This window comes from Pollicipes pollicipes, unplaced genomic scaffold, assembly GCF_011947565.3.
Source record: "Pollicipes pollicipes isolate AB1234 unplaced genomic scaffold, Ppol_2.1 Scaffold_4295;HRSCAF=5057_pilon_pilon_pilon, whole genome shotgun sequence".
NCBI classification, from domain to species: domain Eukaryota; kingdom Metazoa; phylum Arthropoda; class Thecostraca; order Pollicipedomorpha; family Pollicipedidae; genus Pollicipes; species Pollicipes pollicipes.
Window position 1 is genome coordinate 26,822,122 of NW_023596461.1, and position 20,840 is coordinate 26,842,961.

General features: G+C 52.6%; 2 protein-coding genes across 3 annotated transcripts; one reads left to right on the top strand and one right to left on the bottom strand.

The window, feature by feature from the left end:
- Window positions 1–3,805: 3,805 nt before the first annotated feature.
- Ahcy (adenosylhomocysteinase) lies at window positions 3,806–13,233 on the bottom strand. The gene is made up of 8 exons (XM_037219657.1): window positions 13,124–13,233; window positions 8,952–9,142; window positions 8,439–8,591; window positions 7,827–8,015; window positions 7,087–7,302; window positions 5,170–5,370; window positions 4,587–4,781; window positions 3,806–4,246 (listed from the first exon to the last, which is right to left on the bottom strand). Exons 1-8 carry the CDS (start codon window positions 13,152–13,154, stop codon window positions 4,115–4,117), a joined length of 1,308 nt encoding a protein of 435 aa, XP_037075552.1. The 5' UTR covers window positions 13,155–13,233; the 3' UTR covers window positions 3,806–4,114.
- A 437-nt stretch (window positions 13,234–13,670) lies between these two features.
- VhaAC39-1 (V-type proton ATPase subunit VhaAC39-1) lies at window positions 13,671–20,277 on the top strand. Of its 2 annotated transcripts, none has more exons than XM_037219826.1 (8): window positions 13,671–13,751; window positions 13,930–14,085; window positions 15,887–16,058; window positions 16,713–16,891; window positions 17,596–17,753; window positions 18,207–18,383; window positions 18,738–18,815; window positions 19,342–20,277. In XM_037219826.1, the coding sequence occupies exons 2-8, from the start codon at window positions 13,965–13,967 to the stop codon at window positions 19,501–19,503; spliced, it is 1,047 nt and encodes a 348-aa protein (XP_037075721.1). In that variant the 5' UTR covers window positions 13,671–13,751; window positions 13,930–13,964; the 3' UTR covers window positions 19,504–20,277. The 2 variants fall into 2 exon arrangements, with proteins under 2 accessions (XP_037075721.1, XP_037075722.1); XM_037219827.1 differs by having other exon boundaries at window positions 13,933–14,085.
- Window positions 20,278–20,840: the final 563 nt, after the last annotated feature.

The following is a 20,840-nucleotide window of genomic DNA, read 5'->3' on the forward strand; positions in this document are numbered from 1 at the left end:
GGGCGAGCCCACGCTCACACCACTCAGTGTTGGCTGCAATAACAGGGCGCGCGCGCCGGCAGGTCTTATGACGGCCCCGGGACAGAGGCAGATCAACACAGCCCCGGTGGCGTCCGGTGCCCCGGGCGACATCGGGCCCAAACTGGCCCCATATTGACGGCCAACTGCCGGCCAGGAAGGTCGCCGTAGTGGGGACGGGCGGATAGAGCTTGCCGCCTCCCGCGGGCGCTAGTTGAGCTCGATTCTTAAAGGTGGCATTCCATTTTATTTCACTTTTCACTGATTGCTACGTCAAACGCGTACGCCATGGTGAGCAAAACCAATTTTCTCGAAATGCTTCTGAATTGCTCGGAATTTCGTCTGAAGTAGCCGACCCGGCGGAAGAAATCTCTGTTCACTCGCTGAACACCACTGTGAAAGTAGGCAATACATTTCATTCATCTTGCTTTTTCCAATACGCGTGTTCTGTAATGTTTACAACTCACTTATGTGTCAAAGTTTTTGCGTGATAAATGCTACGAAAGCTTGAAACACCCTGCCCGGATGAAAAAGATATGTGAGTATGAGGCTAATATCCTGCGAATTCAACCAAACGCTATACTACAGCTTTGATTTCCCCCATGACGTTTACCATAGTGGCTCTCTCGAGGCACACTTTCACTTTGGCAATGGGAGTATCACATGACCCATGTGGCGCACTGGTTCAAACTTCGAAGAAGTCCTCAACTTCTCGGTAACAGGTCCTTGCCGCTGGACCAATCACAAACGTTCTTTTAATCACACTGGTGGAGGTGCGCACGGTCGTTTACATGATGACAGTTGTCGCAATGGCATGTGCGACCACGTAGCGCTGTTACGAAGCGTCGACAGAGAAATTTCGACTTGAAAATAATTAAGATTAACGTCTCTTTTATTTTGAATGACAATGACATCATCCTTTTCCCCTTGAATGACACTACCTATTACTATTACAAGAGTTAACTGAGGTTTCCCTATAACATGTTTTTGAGATATGTTCCGAATGTGGGACACTCCATTTGAGGCGAGCTATCGAGAACCGAACATTGAGAGTGTATGGTGCTTTTGATCGAGTCCGAGCAGAGACGAAATTCGAAAGTTACATGAAACCTGTGACCGCGCATAAAACCATTCAGCTCTTCACCTGTGTTACAGAATCTCAGATGTGTGGATTTCATCAAGAGCTCATTTCTGGCCTTTGCTGGAATTGCAGGTAACAGTTGGGGCCCCCGACAAGAGCATAGGGCCCTCCATTCAAATAGGGAGTACCGAAGACGCCATGTGGAGGGTCCCGAAAGATCGGGTGTGTCCGAGCAGTGTAACAGATGACGAACAGATCGGATGCCCATAGAACAGATGAACAGGTGAACAGGACAGATGTCCAACAGAACATATGCTCAACAGAATAGATGCCCATGGCCCCTTCGGGGCCCTAGGGTGGGGGGCATGGCCTTGTGCCCCCTTCCCCACCCTTCTGGACCCGCCTCTGAATCCTAGTATCTGATCTTTGATGTTTGGCTCAGTCTCGAAGGCACGGAGGGAGCCGGTGCCCAAACGGCCTTACCTGTCATGTGTAGAGCAGAAAACAATGTAGAACATCTCGCCTCCCCCACACAGCCTGTGGGTCGGACTGGTCGGGGACGGAGCTGGGGCTAACAGCCCGATCCGTCCACCGGCCCGTCAAGTCCACCTGGTCCGCCGGCAAGCGTGAGAATGACCGGGCCCCGTCCTTTACTTCTGGCAGTGTACACCCGCTCAGTACTTTCAGAGAGCCCGCCCGACCGGCGGCGCAGCTATCACGGGTGACGTCAATGTCTGAGCCCATTTTGTACTCTGCCGAGCAAGTCTTTGCATACCGATGCCTGGTGACGTTTCACATTTCTTAGCTGGGGGTGCCCGCGGCATTCAACTTTTCAGTTACTAATGCCGGCATTAAAGTGTGTCTCTGTGTGTCGCTGTGGGCAGGGGTGGGTATTCCTGGTCGCCTGTTAATGGGTGATGGATATGAATTAAACGTGCAACGCACGCTGTCGGCTTTGCATATGGGTCAAATCGGCAGTTGTGGGTTGCGAGTGGGTGACGCTACCATTAGTCCCGTCTGAAATCAAGTAATATCATAACTGCATTATGGTGTTGCTGTCACTGGGACTTAACGATACACCCAGCAACTGAGGTCACTTAGCCTGTCGCTCTGGCAGACAGGGAAGGCACTGCAGGGAATCGAACCCCGCACATCCCATTTCCCGGACGCGCAAGTGAAGCCACGGTGCTTCCCTCATCCATAATTCCATGACCAGCCGAGCGCATGTACATGTCCGGGTGCGGCACTGCTGCAATGTTTCAATATTCGGCCAACGGGGCGGCGGGGATGTATATATTTTTTTTTCGTGCAGTTATGCTCCGGCTTGAGGGTCACGGCCTGTTGCCCCTCCCCTCCCTCAAAATCGGCCAGTCGGCATCGAGTCGGTCGGCTGCCAACCCCATATCTAAAGCGCCTCAGGCTTGAAACATGGCCTGGGCAGGTAAGATGTCTGTGATCGTGGTCAAAGAGCAAAGAATTAGCGCCAGCAAATTACCTACGGGAACCGCCGGAAAGCCAGGGTTCTGGTAGCATGAATCTATATTTACATTCTGCCCACCCTACTCAATGAATTTTGAGTGCTGCACTGCCGCACCGTATCCGGCTGCTTGGGTTGGATCACCTAACAACTGTTGATTTGGAGGTGGCCGTTCGGTCCAATGTGAAGGTAAAGGACAACGGAGCCATCGGTCAGCCGGCGGCCAAGACGATAAGTCATGGCCATAGCCACGTGTCGCCGAGATGTGGGTCTGGTTATCACTGATCTGATATCAATCTTCCGCAAGAGCCACAGCACTCCCAAATGTTTGCCACATCCCGAAAAAGCCCAAACACGCAGTCATTCCGAGAGGGATTGCGCCAGCTCGCGGAAATGATATGGACAGAATAACCTGGCTCTTGGAACCTGGGGTAAATCAAGTTCTTCCACTCGTTTCAGCACACCTCATAAGAGCCTATGACTAAAAAAGACGCCACCAGCATTTCCCGGAAGTCAGCCGACAGCGCCGTTATGTTTGGTATCGCCTCGTCACAAAGACCCTCTCGCGCATTCTTGGTAGGACACCTATCATTTCACACTAATGCCGGGGGTAAAGGCCAGCGCTCCGAAGCTTTGTGATGGCTCTTTCCTTCTCCCTTTCCTGTCGTCTGTACCTCCAACCAGGTGGCCCGCGGCTGAAAATGTGAGACTCTGCGACTCGTCGTACTGTCTTCTCCGCATCCACGTCAGTGATTCATGACTCACGATAGGCTTCACGCCAGCTGCATGATTCCGCCTTTTGCTAATGTCTACACTCGTCTTCATAGCCGGCGGATCTGTGCTCAGCGCATAGCTAAATCCGCGTTAGCTTCATCGTTAGCTAACCTTTCGCAGAATGGTAAATCAGGAAGGTAAAGGCGCCAGACCCTCTCAGCAGTGTAGGTGCCCTATGCATGCGATCTTTACCTTCTCCTTACTCTCTAGTGCCTTCGGGTGGTCCACTCGCCTATGAATGACTACAGGCATAACGGCGATGCGCATGTTTTAAAATCGGGATGTCATAACCGACATGACCTCTGGAGACATGAACAGTAACTGCGTTTACTGAAATCAGCTGGGTGGGGGGGGGGGGGGGGGGGGATAATCCACGCAGCTGTCACGCGTCTGTGTCTCAGGAAGGATACAGCACACTCGCTGCGGCTCAGATGTGGCAACTACAGCCGCAGTCGGTGTCCCTGTTAACGTATATTGCAGGCAGAACGAGGCCACACAACACCAGTGCCAATGGCAGCAATGGACCCAGTGATAGTCCTGGAAATGCCCGAGACTCCGTCGATGCCCGCGTGCGGCGCACAGCCGGTTAAAAATAGCACTGCTTCCCCAACACATCTGGCGGCAGTGACAGCAGACGCTAACACCCAATGCCCATCAAAAGAAAGTGGCGAGAAACAGCGATCACAAATGTTGAGACTTAGGAAGCGCCACCTGGCGGAGCGACGGTGGCGCCGCCTCGTGGGTGATCGGTGACAACACCGCGACTAGTAGCGGTAGTGGTCCGGCTTGTAGGGCCCGTCCGCGGGCAGGCCCAGGTAATCTGCCTGGTCCTTTCTCAGCTTGGTCAGCTTAACTCCCAGGTGCTCCAGGTGGAGAGCGGCCACCTCCTCATCCAGCTGCCGGCGGAACAGAGGCGTCAGAAGCGATATTCCTAACCACGATGGAGGGCATGGTGAGAGCTCCTCTCCTCTCCCTTACAGCACGTCCGTGCCTACAGGAAAAGGTTATCACCACTACAACGCATGACGGAAAAAAAACTCAGGGTGCAACAGGTGCAGCACTAATGCCTGCCTACATATCACCATGGTGCGCACGTGACACCCCAAGAGCACAAAAAGGTGAAGACCGACCCAAGACTGAGCGCTACAAAGCACCGCTCAACAGCCGGTCGGACCCGGGCCGGGCAGAGGGCAGCACCGTTCCGGCCGAGCCGCGGCGGCCGGCGGCCCAGCTCACCTTCTTGGGCAGGAAGTGCACGCCGACCGAGTACGCGCCGGGCTTGGTCCACAGCTCGATCTGGGCCAGCGTCTGGTTGGTGAACGAGTTGGACATGACGAAGGACGGGTGGCCGGTGGCGCAGCCCAGGTTCACCAGCCGGCCCTCGGCCAGCAGGATGATGTGGTTGCCGTTGCTGAGCCGGTAGCGGTCCACCTGCGGCGGACACGGTGTTGGTTGGCGGTGTGCTAACGCGTCACAACCTGGCCGAGACGCGGAGCCCCGCAGGCTCCGTATGAGCTCTCCACGCTGAGGCGCAGCGACAGGGCAATGAATAGATGCAGCCTCGGAAGGGTTTGGCCTTTTAGAGCATAAACATGTGCTTCTGAGCAACCAGATAGCCATTACACATAATATACCCGAAATGGACACAGCCTTGGCGCATGGAATGGTGTATTTAGGCTAAGGGGGAGGGGGGGGGGAGGGGGGCGAACCCACTGAAGCAGCACGTCGTCGTGGCTTAAAATAGACATATACAATTTTCCAAAACATCTCTCTGACACATTACCCGCGCTCGTATGGCATCCATGCCTTCAGGGGCTACCTGGGGCTTGATGTTGATCTTCTCCACCGCGTTCTGGTCCAGCCAGGCCTTCTGGATCTCGCAGTCGAAGTGGCCGATGTTGCAGACGATCGAGTCGTTCTTCATCTTCATGAAGTGCTCGCTGGTGATGATGTCCTTGCAGCCGGTGGTGGTGACGAAAATGGTGGCGCCGGCAGCCACCGCCTCTTCCATGGTGGTCACCTGCCGCCGCACAAAACCAAGGAATAGTGAACACAGGGCAGTCATACACATCACACACATGATTTTTTTCAGTTTTCACAAAGGAGACCTTGAGTGACCTCCCTAGCAGTAGACAAAATCTGACTGAGACAGGTCTTGTAGATTTGGCAATGGAGGACGATGTAGCTTGAAGGAATTCAATGTTGATAAGACGGCCGGACATGACTAGAGATATGATAAAGCTGATTGAATGCGCTAGTACTTGAGCTTATCCTCTTTTGTTTATATTTGACAGGTCATTGAGTTTCTCAGAAGTACCCAAGGACTAGCGCAATGCCAGCGTAGTGTCGATATTTAAGAAAGGGACCAAAAGGAGTCAGAAACTACAGGCCCATCAGCCTGGCCCCTCAGGTATGCACGGTCTTAGGGGAATTCATTCACGCTCGCACTCAGTCACGCTCTGATGCGCACTGGCTCATTAACAGCAGCCAGCATGGTTTTCTTTCAGGTAAGTGCTGTTTAACAAACCTGGAGTTCATGGATTAAAGATTAATGCTCGATGGTGCAAAATCTCAGTGGGAGCTAGTAGAGAGTAGCGTTCCACAGCTGTCGGTGTTGGACTCTTTGCTTTTTATTATTTTGGTGAATGTTATGGGGATAGGATAAGAGACCAAGGTGCTTAAATCTGCCCATGATATGAAATTGGTAGGGGTGTCCAAAAATACGGACCAAGAGGGCCTGATTCAACTTGACTTGGAGAAACCAGTGCACTGGGCTTTTCTACAGCAGGTGCCATTTCATTACGGCAAATGATGTATTTACGTAGTTATAGTAGTGAGGGCAGTAACTATAAAATAGGAGGCCAGGAGTAAGAGCCGAGCTGGGAAGAAAAGTACTTAGGTTATCATTTCCAGTAATTCAAGGCTGAAAACCAATGTGGGGCTGCTAGGAGCAAAACACTTCGGATGCTTGGACTTCTTAACAGGAATTCCCATTACAATAGTACGAATATTGTCAAAAAGTTGAACTTAGATTATGTCAGACCACGCCCAGAGTATTGCGTACAAGCTTGGTCCCCATGCTTCCAAAAAGATCGAGATAGGCTGGAAAGAGTACAGCGAAAGGCAACTAGGATGATACATGAGATTGACGACTTAGCGTATTGGGCTTGTATTCACTGAAATATCGAAGACTTAGGGAAGATCTGTTAAAGGTATTCAAGATTATGAAAGGGCTAGACAAGATAGATCTACATGAAGCAAAGGGTATGAGTAGAACTATGAAAGAGGCATGTGCAATTTCGTCAAAGAGTGGTGAATCATTGGAACGGACTGTCAAATGACGTAGGAAGTCACTCTCAAGGTAACATTTATAAAAATCGTTTGAACCAGTTGTATCCATCTGAAGATCTCATTTAAGCTAAGTTCAGGCAGGTCAGGTGGTAAGATTAGTTTCGAGGCTGCGTGCGGAACCTGAGGTAGGCCAGCCTCGATGGAGCCTTGTGGCCCTTTGTTGGCCCGATGTCTCATGTATTTATCACCAGGCATGACAGAGTTGCACTCCACCCTCTACGCCACGTCCTTCCCAGTCCGGTAACCTTCCCCACCATCCACCCCACTTCCGCCCCCTCCCCTCGGGCCACCGACTCCCCTTTCCCTCACCCACATCCACTGGTGACCGCCACCAGTGCCAGTCCCGCCTTCCCCACCGCCCACCGCTCCAACTGCCGGCACTCACCTGGTAGCCCTCCATGGCAGCCTGCAGGGCGTTGATGGGGTCCACCTCGGTGATGATGACGCGCGAGCCGAACGCCTTGAGCGAGCCGGCCGAGCCCTTGCCGACGTCGCCGTAGCCGGCCACGACGCACGTCTTGCCCGCCAGCATGACGTCGGTGGCACGCTTGATGCCGTCCGTCAGCGACTCGCGACAGCCGTACAGGTTGTCGAACTTGGACTGCACGGGGTCAGGCGGGCGTCAGGCGGGCGTCAGACGGGCGTCAGACGGGTGTGGCACCGGGATCAGACGAGTGTAGCACGGGGTCAGGCGGACGTCAGACGGGCGTCAGACGGGTGTGGTATGTGCCTCAGACGGGTGTGGCACTGATGTTAGACGGGTGAAGCACAGGCGTCAGACGCGTGTAGCACGGAGTTAAGCGGGTGTAGCACGGGTGTCAGACGGCTTCAGCATGGGCGTCAGAGGGGTGTTGTATCAGCGGTCAGTGTCGGCAAAATGTAAAACGGGCGTCCGGAATTTCGGGCGCCTGATATGACTCCAGGTAACAGAGCCAAAATCATGGAGAATGTAAGCAGCGCCTCGTGTATATCCGCCACCTGGGCACAGTACAATTCAGGCTCTACTGCAATGGCCAGTCCCCCTCCCGCCACCCCACCCACTCACCAAAGACGAGGACTTGGTCCCCATACATCGCCCACTGCCCCCCGTCCCCGCCCGCGACACCGGCGGGGAAACGGACGCACCTTGGTGACAGAGTCGTTGACGTTAATGGCCGGCACCTTCAGCTTGCCGGCCTTCATCATCTTGACGAGGTTGTGCACGCCGGTGGTGGTCTCCTCGGAGACGCCCTTGATGTCCTTCAGCAGCTCCGGGTACTTCTCGTGCACCAGGTTGGTCAGGTCGCCGCCGTCGTCCAGGATCATGTTCAGCGGCTGCAGATACAAGAACGGTGGCGTTGTTTAAGTCGGCCGCGTCTCCGACGGGGAGCGCCGCTCACGTGAAAGTGACTGGGAAGGCTAAAGCAAACCTGGCCAAGATACAGCTGATGAGGGTCAGCCGTGCACAGCACAACGGTGACTGACATGAACCATAAACAAAGCTCGATTTTCATCTGATATAACAGCCAAAAATGAAGCTGTTACAAAACGCATTCGAGAGCTGACTACATTCACGGCTTTAACACAGCGCCAGACAAACCGTCGGCGCCCGGACAGAAGGCAGGGCGCCTAGCAGCGCCCGGACAAAGCACAGGGCGCCCGACAGCTCCCGGACAGAGATCAGGGCGCCCGCCAGCGCCCTGACAGAGGGCAGGGCGAGCCCTCAGGGTCCGCCCGTGGCTCGGCCGCACCGCCCACCTGGCCGTTCCTGAAGACGAGCGTCTGCACGATACACCACTCGTACTCCTCGTCCGTCTCGCCCTTCCAGGCGTACACCGGCACGCCGGTGACGGCAATGGCGGCGGCCGCGTGGTCCTGCGTGCTGAAGATGTTGCAGCTGGACCACTGGACCTGTAGGGTGGTCGGTGGCGTCAGCGGTTCCAGCAGCACGTCACATCCACAGGAGCGAGGTGGTCGGAACGGCACGGCGGCACCGGAAAACATGGGGCGGTGGCGTACGGGTGCGGCTGAACGGTGAGCAGTGAAGAGGTGTGATGTTATCTGATACAGCAACTGACTCCACCAAGAATGTAGGCTTGAGAAGATGAGGTTAATACTCTACCCGAATAGTTCGAAAAGGCCCTCGACCTGCAATCCCCCAATGCACAATGTTACCCGGGCCCGCGTTGAGGCCATGCCCGCAGCGTCGTCTACAGCGCGCGTCAGTCGCCGGTGGCGCCGCGCGGCGGCGGCGAGCTAAACCACACCCACCTCGGCGCCGAGCTCGGTAAGCGTCTCGATCAGCACGGCCGTCTGGATGGTCATGTGCAGGCAGCCGGCGATGCGCGCGCCCTTCAGCGGCTTCAGCGGGCCGTACTTCTTGCGCAGCGCCATCAGCCCCGGCATCTCATTCTCGGCCATGATCATCTCCTTGCGGCCCCATTCGGCCAGCTTGATGTCCGCTGCGGGGGAGTTCGAGACGCCGTCAGGGAAGAGCATCAGGGCGACGGCGTCGTGCATCAGAAGATCAGCCTCATTCGTAAACAGTTGTCAGCGCACGAATGTCATTGAGGCAGCACTGCTTAGCAAAAAGACATGTTGGGCGTTTGGATACAATGTAGCACGTGAAGCGTTACAACGTGTTGCGTGTTGGGGTTAAGTCAGCGGGCGTATGTCATGTGTTTTAACCTGGTCTTAGCATTACAATCAAGATTCAAGCTCCAACTAATCGACGGCCCCAACTAGAGAACTACCAGCGCAGCATGTCCATCTGGAACCACAGTCAGTTCTTGCAGGCTTATGGAGGCGGTGCCAGCCAGTGTCAAGTAAACAATCCAAGAGCCGTGTTTAATAACAAGGCTGCTGGTGTCCGGAGCAGTCCAGAATAAACCGGATAGCTCAGCGAGTCTGGATGGTCATGACATTTGCCATGTCGCGATGAAGACGGGCAGCATAAATAATTACCTAGACGGGAGTTTTTTCATGGGCAGTCGGACGTTCAAGGTCGTCGGCAACGGGTAACCAGGGCGGGGAATAGGGCAGGGAGGGTATATTTCCCCAGGATGCAGTGATCGCCCTATTTTGGTTATGGATAGGTCTCCAAAAACAACGATCTTGCCCCCCACCCCTCCCACTGAGCACCTCTCCATACTCTCCCCCGCGTCAAAGTCTGACGACGCCCCTGCGGACGTCAACGCCTGAATGAGGGAGGGGAGGGGAGGGGCGGTGACAGGACGCACGCATGAGCTCACCGATTCTCAAGCATAAGCAAAGCCTGGCACTCGATCGCCGGACGCGAACCTGGTACGCCCTGAGGCGGTGTTGCGTTGACAGACAAGACCCTCCCCCGACAATGGTTACAAAGTTGACTGGACTTGCGCAACGGCGCCAAGCAATTCTTGCCGCCTCGGCACCGGCACGTGTGTCAAACACCCCGCTGGTGTACAATGCCGTCACTGGATACGGATATTTATCCAATGTGTATATAGTGTAACACTCGATCCGTGACAATCACTCAACACTCAACACTTCACATACACTCCACCATTCATGTTGGCCAGAAAACGCCACGCCAGGGAGTCTGGAACGTATCACAGCACGAGTTCTTACTTCAAATCAAGGGCCTGGGGGAGGGGCCAAAGAGGATATCTTCCAAATTTGTCACGATTGGCTTTTGTTCCAGTACTGGTCGCAAGATGTGCTTTTCGCATCCTACTACTTGGAAGTATATTCATATCAGCTTATCTCATCCATCCCTGACGCACCTGAGGCAGCTGATCACGCCACAGCCAAGTTTAGAGCCGACGAGTCATCATATTTCGATATCTCAACAAAGGCAGTCCGGTCTGGCGCACGTGGAACAGTGCCGCGCACGCCCGTCACCGATGCGAACGAGCGGCGCGGCAAGGCGGCCACACACGCCCTTACGAAAACATGGCATTGTTCGCCACGCGCTGATACACAGCACAGACAGCAACTCCATTGCAATCGAACACAACGCCCGCCCCTATAGCGTCACCGCCACCGTCATCGCCAGTATCATCTCCGGACTCCACATCCACCTCCGGGTCCACGTGGCGCGCGGCCCGCGCAGTCCCCGCCGCAGGGGCGACGCCAAGGTCACTGACCCGGCGGACAGTCCCGGCGCCTGGATGGAAGGAGCCACTGTCGGCAGACACTGTTGGCGTCCGGGAGACGCTTGTGCCAGCAGCTCGGTGGCAGATTGAGGCGCATCGACTGAACATAATGCAAAATGCACGCAAATCACCTCCTATGGTGGTCCCGAGCAGCACTGTCCGCGGTCTTTTGCCAGGAGGCAGTAATTTGGACGCCCGCACTGGAAAACTTCGATTTTACCGTGGGCCGTGCGGCTGTCGCGTCATCACTTCAAGAAATAAAGATTGAAACAGTGCAAAAATGAATGCACCACCGCTGATTACTTGCCTTCATTGAGGACAAACTGCGGAATAACTACATTAACAGCTTCTTTCAACAAATTTTGATAACCAAACTCATCGGGAGCGTATACCAGTGTTCTACCCATCCAATAGAGGGCAACTTTTCGGTCGCCTCATTTTCCCAATGTTGATTCTTCCAACACACCATCTTGTCCCTTGGTTGTGAGTTTTGGCTACGGGCTGGTACGGATGGTTAGCTTTTCCCTAGTTCCATCCTAAGATCGCTCATTTTGGAGACGTGGGTAAAAAGGGCAATCCAATCTCTGAATCATCTCCGAGTTACCTATACCAATACCCTTGATACACAGACCACGGGCAGACGAGGGATTTCGCATTGAGAAAAGGAATTTCCACAAAACTGCTTCTCGAAAACAAACATTTTACGTGGGCGTGTATTCACTCTGTGCTTATGTGGGGAACCCTTTTTTCGACAATTATTTGCGTGCATATTAAAGCATGTATAACTTGATAAGGCTGCACGTGGCTCAGGTCCCCCTGCCACTCCCCAAACCGCTAATGCACAATGATGAAGACAAACATTCCCGAATTCGCAGTGACCTCCGAGACTGTGCTTTGGAGGAACTACAACCAAGGGTCACAGACGACATATGGGGATGTCACCACCCGCTGCTTGGGGTTGAGGGGAAGATTGCATCATGGGTCGTCCCACAAATTACGTCACACATGGATGGGGGCCTGATTTGTCGAGCGTAATTGAAGAGTAGCAAGGGGGAAGGTGCTGGACACCGTAAGGCATTTAATATTAGGAACGTAACCACAAGTTTCCTCGGAAGAGCGGGGAAGGGGAGGGGGAAAATGTCAAATTTTCTCCTAGCTCCTGCGAATTGGACTCAAGTCCTGCAAAATCATTTAGTTCTTACCTGGCATACGACTTTTGGCCAAGGGGCCGCAGCCCGATATCCCAGCCCCCCCCCCCCTCATCTATGGCATATCTCTGGCTCAGTTGTGGTTATAAATCATGCCGACATCTTTCTATAATATTTCCAGTTTTGACGGATGCCGTCAAGTTCCTTCCATGATAAGCACCACGCCCGTTCGGTTGTCACGACGTCAATTTTTCAATACTATGTTCTATCTATACAATGACAAAAGACCTGGATTCCGTAAGTATCAAGTGCATTTGGGAGGAACATTATTCACATAGACAAGACAGTAGTAATATCCCTATTCCTTGGAGAAAAACCTGGAGAATGGAGATATAGGTGCGTTGATATTTCGGCAACCTGCCTTTCGCGAAACGAATAGCAGACGTGAACCAATTCAATAGCAGAAGTAAATCACTTCTACAATTCGATTCGATAAAGGCAGTTGCCAATATCAACGCATCTATACCTCCATTCTCCTGAGTTTTCTCCGAGGAACCTTGTATTACTGTCGGATCTTGATTAATTTCAAGCTTGTTGAAATGACGCACCGACGGTCGATTTACCGATCCCATGCCATGCATTTTCAAATGGACCATGCCTTCGAATTTCGTGCTCTGCAAATACATCCTGACGCAGGCGTAGGGAAGCAGAGTAGTCGATGTCAGTAATCTTATCGCGGAACACTTACGTTTCATGCTGGTGATGTATATATAAATGCATTTAAGAGCACCTTTCGCATTCCACCGAGCGTATTCGCAGGACAAGCTGCAGGAGAATGCGCTGCACAGTAGTATCAACATAGCGGAAGCGTAAGCTGGTCTTCAAAAAGGGAGGGCCAAACGTTCTTTGAGAGACGACTTTTCTTGCCGCACCCTTCTAGAGCCAATGCTAACCACTTACAAAGCGTTTCTCGCGTTGTCGTAGTTGTGTTCCTGTTGCCGGGCTCCATCGGTTCGTATGCCTGTTGTCGGTCGAAAAATTGGCATGTCGTGATACATTGTTATATCCGTAGCAGCAGCGAGTAATTCCAGATTACCGGCAGAATTATCACATTTTCTTAAGGAGCACCTTAAGATTGCAACACAAATCGACGACTTACCGACTTTGTAGTTGGGCTTGTCACCAGCCATCTTCAAAAACTGCGTGCAGTCAGCGACCACGTGAAAACACCACCGAGCACCGGATGCGACGCGAGCCAACCTCCGCTGCTGCTCAAGAAAGGGGATGGGTGTTGCGCGCTTGCCGTATATATAACGTTACATACCTTCTGTTACACATATTTCTATTGGTGCACTTGACATTCTAGAGACCAATCAGAAAAGACGTGACTAGTCCGTCTGTCACGCGAATGCAAACAGCTGATAGAATATTCCGCCAATTTATATATCCCATTGGCGTAGATCTGGGCTCAGTGTTGTCGACAGCTTGGGTTCTGTCATGCTCATCATACACATTTTAAATGTGTAATAGGTGTATTGGCTTTTTAAGATAGAGAAACAACGTTATTTTTTTAAACTTTCATTAAAACTTGTAGATAGGAATAGTCTCTGGTCCATTCTCGAATATGGATTGATGGGGTAGTCAAAGCTAGGCGAAATATTGATCCTTTCTGCGCCACACTCAGTAGCAGCGGCACTTTTGCCTCACTTCATTACAGAGTCACAGTTTGGTCACGGGACTAGGCTGTGTGCGATTGTAGGTGGCTGTGGTCGATTGGGATCGTGCAGGTACTGCGCGGAAACATATTATCTCTGTTGTATTTCACTGCTCGGTGTAATCTTTGCAGCCATTAGTAGTCATGGAAGGTGGTCGCTCGCCAGTGCGGTTACTGGAGTTAAAACCGAACATATGTTTATAGATGCGAAGTGTAAGCTGTTGCAGATCGTAATAGCATCCTTGTTTCAGTAGCTGTTCCTGGACCTAACAAAAACAACGGAACGATGAAGGACTGGATGTTCAACATTCATGATGGCTACCTTGAAAGCCTGTGCCGTGGATTTAAGAATGGAATTCTAAAGAACAATGACTATCTAAATTTGGTTCAGTGTGAAACTTTAGAAGGTGAGTGGATGATTTGCACATAAGTAATCAATCCTTATGTGGCATGATGTTCTGTCTTTTTATTGGGTGCCATGTAAGTACCCAGTGGTGTTATATGGTGTGCCAATTGGTTTCTGCATTTGTAAACAGACGTGAACCCTGTGGTAACTGTCAAGCGTGGCTGTGGTATTGTTGTGAGGCCAGTGATATGTTATTCATGGGTGGAGAATGGGATTTTTGATGAAGTCTATCCAAAGCCTCAGGAGGAGAGAAGGGCTAGGCCATGGAATGTGGCATGCAGGCATAGGTGTAAATGATGCTAAAATATGCTTTTAAATGTTGTGAAACCTTTATGCTACATGTTTGCCTTCCTCCCATGGTAAGAAACATGTGCATTTTTGTTTCACACATGTAGCTTGGGTGGGGGCTAGATGGGCATTATGCTTTAGAATGTGTTAACACATTGTTGCCAGGGTGAGAAGTTCATGTACAATTTTTGAGGGTGTAAATCATGCTAAAATATGCTTCAGATGTTTTGAAACCCTTTTGCCAGATATTTTTGCTTTCTTCACATGGCAAGACATATGTTCATATTTGTTTTATGCATGCAGCATGGCTGGGAGCTAACTGGTCTATATGTTTTGGAATGTGCTTAGCTCAGTGTTACTTAGGCAGAGTGATCTTAATCCAGTATAATTGGTACTTGTTAGGATATCAATTGCTGCAAAATGGCCAGAATATGTAATTGCAGCTATTGACTGATCACTAAAAGCAGAGGCTGTCACTGCAAGCACAGGATATGATCAAGCCTTTAGTGCACCATCTCATTAGAAAAAGCAGTGACTGGTGGTGTCACCATGTCTGTCTCATGTCTTGTCATGTGTCATATATGTGACCTTGTCTGTATCCTGTCTTACCAGCTGTAGCATCAAGCTTTGTCATGTCATTTATAAGGGAAAAATATGTATAACCTGCACTGGGCCAACACTACATGCTGCCTCTTAAACAGCTTTCACTTTAACAATAGATATTATGGTGCTTTCAGATAGGTGTGTTGATAGATAGGGGAGATATTAGCAGCTACATGTAGGCATACCCTGTGATAAAAAATGTGTTGCTTACTGAGGGGTTCTGAGTGGCTGCTGACATGGTGATTTCAGTTGTCATGAAAGAGTAAATATCTAACCCATTGTAATTGATCCAATGTTACATATTTTGTTCTTTACATGGTAGGTATGCTTGTGATACATCTTCATGTAAGTTGTCATGTTATGCTTGGTAACGTGAGCTTGTTGAGGCTGGAGGAGGTAGGGATGTGTGTCCTTGTGGCTGCTGGCAAAGGTGTAATAAGTAAGGGGACTTACTTGTAAGGTCTGTTAATGCTTGGGAAGTGTATACAAACTTTGAGAGTTAGATTTATTGTCAGGTTAGTCATCATTAGTCTTATACCAAATGAATAATTTGAAGGATTTGGTAGGGCTGTAGTTATATCAGTAGCAGTCATTCTTTTGGCTGTTATATGACCAACATAGTTGGTGCACCCAAAGCTAAAGCATCATCATCAGTAGCAATTCTTCCTATTGCCAAGCCATGCTCAGGGCACAGTGGTGGTAAGGTGATGGTGGATGACATGCCCATATTAGAAAACTTTGAGAGTTAGGCCTGGTGTAATGTCACACAGCAAACCACAGATCTCAAGAGTCACACCTGCCTGTAACCCCATTCTTTTCAGCTTTCCACTCCTATGATATTTGATCTGGAGAGTTCCTGCTCATTCCATGCAACAGTTTCATGGAACATCAGCTTACACTCTTGTTGCCAGACCTGAAGCTGCACCTGCAAAGCACAGACTATGGCCACTTCCTGGCCAACGAGCCAGGCCCGCTGTCTGTGGCCACCATCGACGACCGGCTGAGAGACAAGCTGGTGGTGGAGATCGAACACATCCGCAACCACTCTGTCGAGCCGCTGTCGACTTTTATCGATTACATCACGTGAGTTGCGTGTCACTGTTGTGGATTAGGGCGCATAGCCTCCTGGGCTCAGCGTTCATCTTGCTACCAGTGGTTCAGGCTCTGGTTCTCCGCGTTTCCTTTTTGCAGACATCGATCCTGATCGTGCTCTGCTAAGCGGGTGTGGAAAAGGGCAGGATTGCCATGGAGTAGTAGAGAGTTGACTTTTGCATGTCATGTGTTAATTTCGTTAATGTCAATCTAGAATAGAATCAACTAAACACCCTCAAACAATCAAAATAGAATCAACTGAACATCCTCAAGCGATGTCTCCTCAGTTGAGGTATATATAGCCTGGTGTGTCATATCCAACATATTTGCCACTTTTTTGGTGTCATATTCAAAGATGGGAGATAATGATGATGACTGATGGGAGATGGGATCAAAAATCCCTCTGCTGCACCGCCTGCTGGTGGATTAAAAGCCGTGTAGCCTTGGTCGTGTGATGGTTAAGCTAGTGTTTTACACCTTGCGCCAAGGCTTTCATTGCGCAAAAACACAATTATGTTGAGTTCAGTCTAAAAATAAGCGACTTTTCATATCCTCACATCTAGCGTCCAGGAGAAAACACCGTTACGTATGCTGGTGTGGACAGAGTTGGGTGGCGTTCATGACGCCACGTAATGCGTGCGGCAGATATGGCTACATGATCGACAACATCATCCTGCTGATCACGGGCACGCTGCACCAGCGGCCGCTGTCCGAGCTGCTGCCCAAGTGCCACCCGCTGGGCAGCTTCGAGCAGATGGAGGCCATCCACGTGGCGTCGACGCCGGCGGAGCTTTACAGTGCCGTGCTGGTGGACACCCCGCTCGGTACGTGCTAGGTACACCTGACTGGTGGACGCCCCGCTCAGTGCGTGCTAGGTACACCTGACTGATGGACACCCCCCTCGGCACGTACCTGGTACTCCTGGCTGGTAGACGCGCCGAGATGCTCGGTGCTTGGGACGCAGTGGCAGGAGGCGCCTCGCTGGGCATCAATGTTGACATGGGTCAAGAAAAACGCTCCGAGTGGGTTTCATGGTGTATGATATGTTTCGTGCAGTATGACGTACACAGGCTGCTTAATGTGGCTTAATATTGTGCTCAGTAGCGGGACAAAAGGGATACCTTTTCATGAACCGTTTTGTGTGCACATTTCGGTGCTTACATGCGTCCGAAAAGTGACGATGCGAGAGCGCTTGGGAATACTGCATAACTCATGATCGTTGCATTTTAACCTTGCCAGAGCGTGAAGGTCAGATGTCCACCATGTGATGTTGAGGGGAGCCGACTGTCTGGATTTGCCTTGATGGCTCTAACCACTTAATATAGTTCTCTTCTTTCTTTACTTACCTGCCGATTCGCTCGGACTTGACCTGCTTACGGTTTGTAGTACGTACACCGACAGGAAAACCACTCGCTTTTCATAGAGGCAAGTTGCATTGTCATATTATCATTGACATATGGCCCCACACCTCCGTAGCTTTGTTCTTGTGCCACGACCACCACTGCCTGACGCCGTGCCGCCCCGGCAGCGCCCTTTTTCGTGGACTGCATCTCTGAGCAGGACCTGGACGAGATGAACATCGAGATCATCCGTAACACGCTGTACAAGGCGTACCTGGAGTCGTTCTACGAGTTCTGCGAGGGCATCGGTGGCACGACGGCCGACGTCATGTGCGAGATCCTGGCCGTGAGTGACGACAGAGGCGAAACGTGCGGCTTGTTAGCCTCGTCCGACGTCTTTCGTGACATTTGGCTGTCGATTTTTCACGCGGTTGACATTGCTTCAGGATGTGTTCACATTGCGGACGAATTAGTCACGTGTACAGAAAATATAGTTTTGAATTTGGATGTGCATTACACAGTCGCTTAGGACAGCTCCCAAAATGGGCGTGCTACAGCCTTCACGGCCGTTGTGGTCCGCCCCAGCACTTAGTTCTTGTGACAGACCGCAGGGTCTGTCTCCCTCTGGTTCTCTGACGGTGTGATGGCAGACCCAGCCCTGCGAACGGGCTCTGCTTGACCTTGACCTCTCGGCGGCCGGTCCGCCCCTCTGCTTCGGGCCCGCGCGCACGGTGCTGCCCTCTGTGCCACTTGGTCGCCGCCAGATGTCTCCCCCACTGAGCCACGCCTCCTGTCGCAGTTTGAGGCCGACCGGCGCGCCATCATCATCACCATCAACTCGTTCGGCACCGAGCTGAGCAAGGACGACCGCAGCAAGCTGTACCCGCGCTGCGGCAAGCTCAACCCGGACGGCATCGCCGCCCTGGCCCGCGCCGACGACTACGAGCAGGTCAAGGCCGTCGCCGAGTACTACGGGGTACGTGAGAGGCGCGGCGCGGCCCCGCCCTGCCGCCGTGGCGGCCGGTGCAGTGCAGGGGCGGCAAAGCTGCCGGCCTGTTGGTGTTTTGCTTCTTAGATGTCGGTCTCAGCAGCCATTGGATAACCTGAACTAAGGAAGTTGTGTGTGTGAATACGTACTCTGGTAGCGGCCTGTGAAAGCCATCGGGACGGCGCGGTTTTTGTCCAGTCGATTTTGGGCCTTTGCGAGCGCTGTTTTCAACGCTGTCGGAGGTGTGTCAGGAGAATTGCACCAGCGTTGCTGCACCAGCCAGCGGAGCGGGGGTCGCTGATTTGGTTTCCCCTTACTACCTCTACCTGCGACTGCTTCCAGGAGTACCGAGCCCTGTTCGACGAGGCCGGCAACAACCCCGGCGACAAGACCCTGGAGGACAAGTTCTTCGAGCGTGAGGTGGGCACGGCCCTAGCTCTGTCCACCCCACCTTCAATGCCGTGATACACTTTCGAGAGAGGAGGAAATGTCCCATCGTGCACTCGCCGTTCACTACTGACATGTTGCGATCCTGTCAGCACTGGCTTATCTGATTCCTACGGAAGGCAAAAGAAGGCATTGTTATATGATTTGCTTGTGTTGCAAGACCAGTCGTAGGCACCCAGGCGTTCTCTCGCTCGTTGATCCGTGAATTCGAATTCGATCCCCGAGTAGAATTCCACCGAAAATTCGCCATGCTGCACCTCAAAGACCCCGATGACGGACAGTTGTGCCCCTCGCCGCCACACCGGCCGACCGACGGCTGGCCACACCACACCTACCGGCCAGTGGGCTGGGCCGCACCAGTCCAGCTCCCGGACGCCTGCCGCGAAAGCGCGGTGGGTGAGTGCGGTTGACGAATTGAGAACAAAGGCGGCGTTCTAGCCAGGTGTACGGGCGCGGTGTCAGCTGCCAGTCACTGAGCGTGCGTAACGCTGTTTTGCAGGTTCGCCTCAACATCAACGCGTTCCTGCAGCAGTTCCACTACGGCACCTTCTACTCGTACCTGAAGCTGAAGGAACAGGAGTGCCGGAACATCGTCTGGATCGCCGAGTGTGTATCGCAGAAGCACAAGGCTAAGATCGACAACTACATCCCCATTTGGTAGACTAGCATGACAAGGACGCTGTCTGACCGCGCTGATTGACGGAGGCGACTCGGGTAATGGTGATGATTGATGGAGGCAGCAGAGCAGGTGACGTTGATTGGCGGAGACGGCAGAGCAGGCGGCGCTGATTGGCGGAGTGGCCCTTGCGGTTGACGCCAACCGGCGAAGCTTGCAAACGCGGCACTGGCTGGCTGAAACTCCCCTCCCCTTATCCCTCCCTCCTCCCCTCCCCCTTACCCCATCCTAGGGGCACAGTCCCGAGTTGGAAGTCTCGTTCCGGACCGCACATCTGACTTTGGACATTGGCAACAACTTGTACAGTTGCGCTCACCTGATCTCTGACCAGCGAAGAGCAATCCCCGTTCAGAGAGAGAGAGAGAGCGTTTGGCCGCAGGCTAGTATCGTCCATCGACGCGTGTCGCACAGGGTCCTGCTCCTGCTGGCCATCCATCGGATCTGGCGTCTATAGATATATGAATATATGTAAATGAATGTGTAAATCCGTGTGTGCGTGTAGCTATTGATTTATATACATGTCTGTGACGAATATTTGCATGCATATATTGAGGCGTCTTCGCCTGTTTATTTGTCAGCAGCATTCTGGGCGACATTTATCGAGCCTTATAATTTCGGCACCGTCTGATGACGTATTGTGTGGGCCTGGTGGCCCTCTCAGCTGTACATTCCAATGAACGCTCGCTGTGGCCTGTCGCTGCCGGCTGACTACCGAGGTCGACCCAGATGGACAACCAGAATAAAGCAGTACTGATCATCCGGACGCGTTTTTGCCGAGTTTGACAGACGGGCGGAGGGACGCCAAGCGCGGTAGGCTGGGTCTGCAGTGCTGACGCTATGGTCACGTGACGTCCCAGAGTGTCCAGCGGCAGCCGGAACATTGGAAGCAGGGGCGCTGATGACGGAGCCCCATCCAAATGTTGCATACACCGAAACGAAGGACCTGTTGCACATAGCCTAAAGGATCTTGGCTTCGTGCATTGCTGTTGTCTTTAGGAAGCCCGTCTGAAGGTGAGGGCCAAATGGCTTCCCCGCGCCGTCTCCCGTGTGTGAGATGTCGCCCCCGTGGCAGGCTGAAGGCTGTAGCCGGAGGACACCATGCTCCGGCCGCGACCTTCTTGGGCCATCGGCCGGTCACGTCCCGTCATGCCCCAGCGGGAGGACACCACGCTCCGGCCGTGACCTACCTGGGCCATCGACCGGTCACGTCCCGTCATGCTCCAGCGGGAGGACACCACGCTCCGGCCGTGACCTACCTGCGCCATCGACCGGTCACGTCCCGTCATGCCCCAGCGGGAGGACACCATGCTCCGGCCGCGGCC

Bases quoted from the DNA above. Each gene is read 5' to 3' on its own strand.
- Ahcy (XM_037219657.1), bottom strand. From the start codon at position 13,154: ATGGCTGGTGACAAGCCCAACTACAAAGTCG. The intron at 8,592-8,951 runs GTGGGTGTGGTT...ACCACCCTACAG, and splicing joins TTACCGAGCTCGGCGCCGAG to GTCCAGTGGTCCAGCTGCAA. The intron at 4,247-4,586 runs GTGAGCTGGGCC...TTCCGCCGGCAG, and splicing joins TGCACTTCCTGCCCAAGAAG to CTGGATGAGGAGGTGGCCGC.
- VhaAC39-1 (XM_037219826.1), top strand. From the start codon at position 13,965: ATGAAGGACTGGATGTTCAACATTCATGATGGCTACCTTGAAAGCCTG. The intron at 16,059-16,712 runs GTGAGTTGCGTG...TGCGTGCGGCAG, and splicing joins ACTTTTATCGATTACATCAC to ATATGGCTACATGATCGACA. The intron at 17,754-18,206 runs GTGAGTGACGAC...CTCCTGTCGCAG, and splicing joins TCATGTGCGAGATCCTGGCC to TTTGAGGCCGACCGGCGCGC.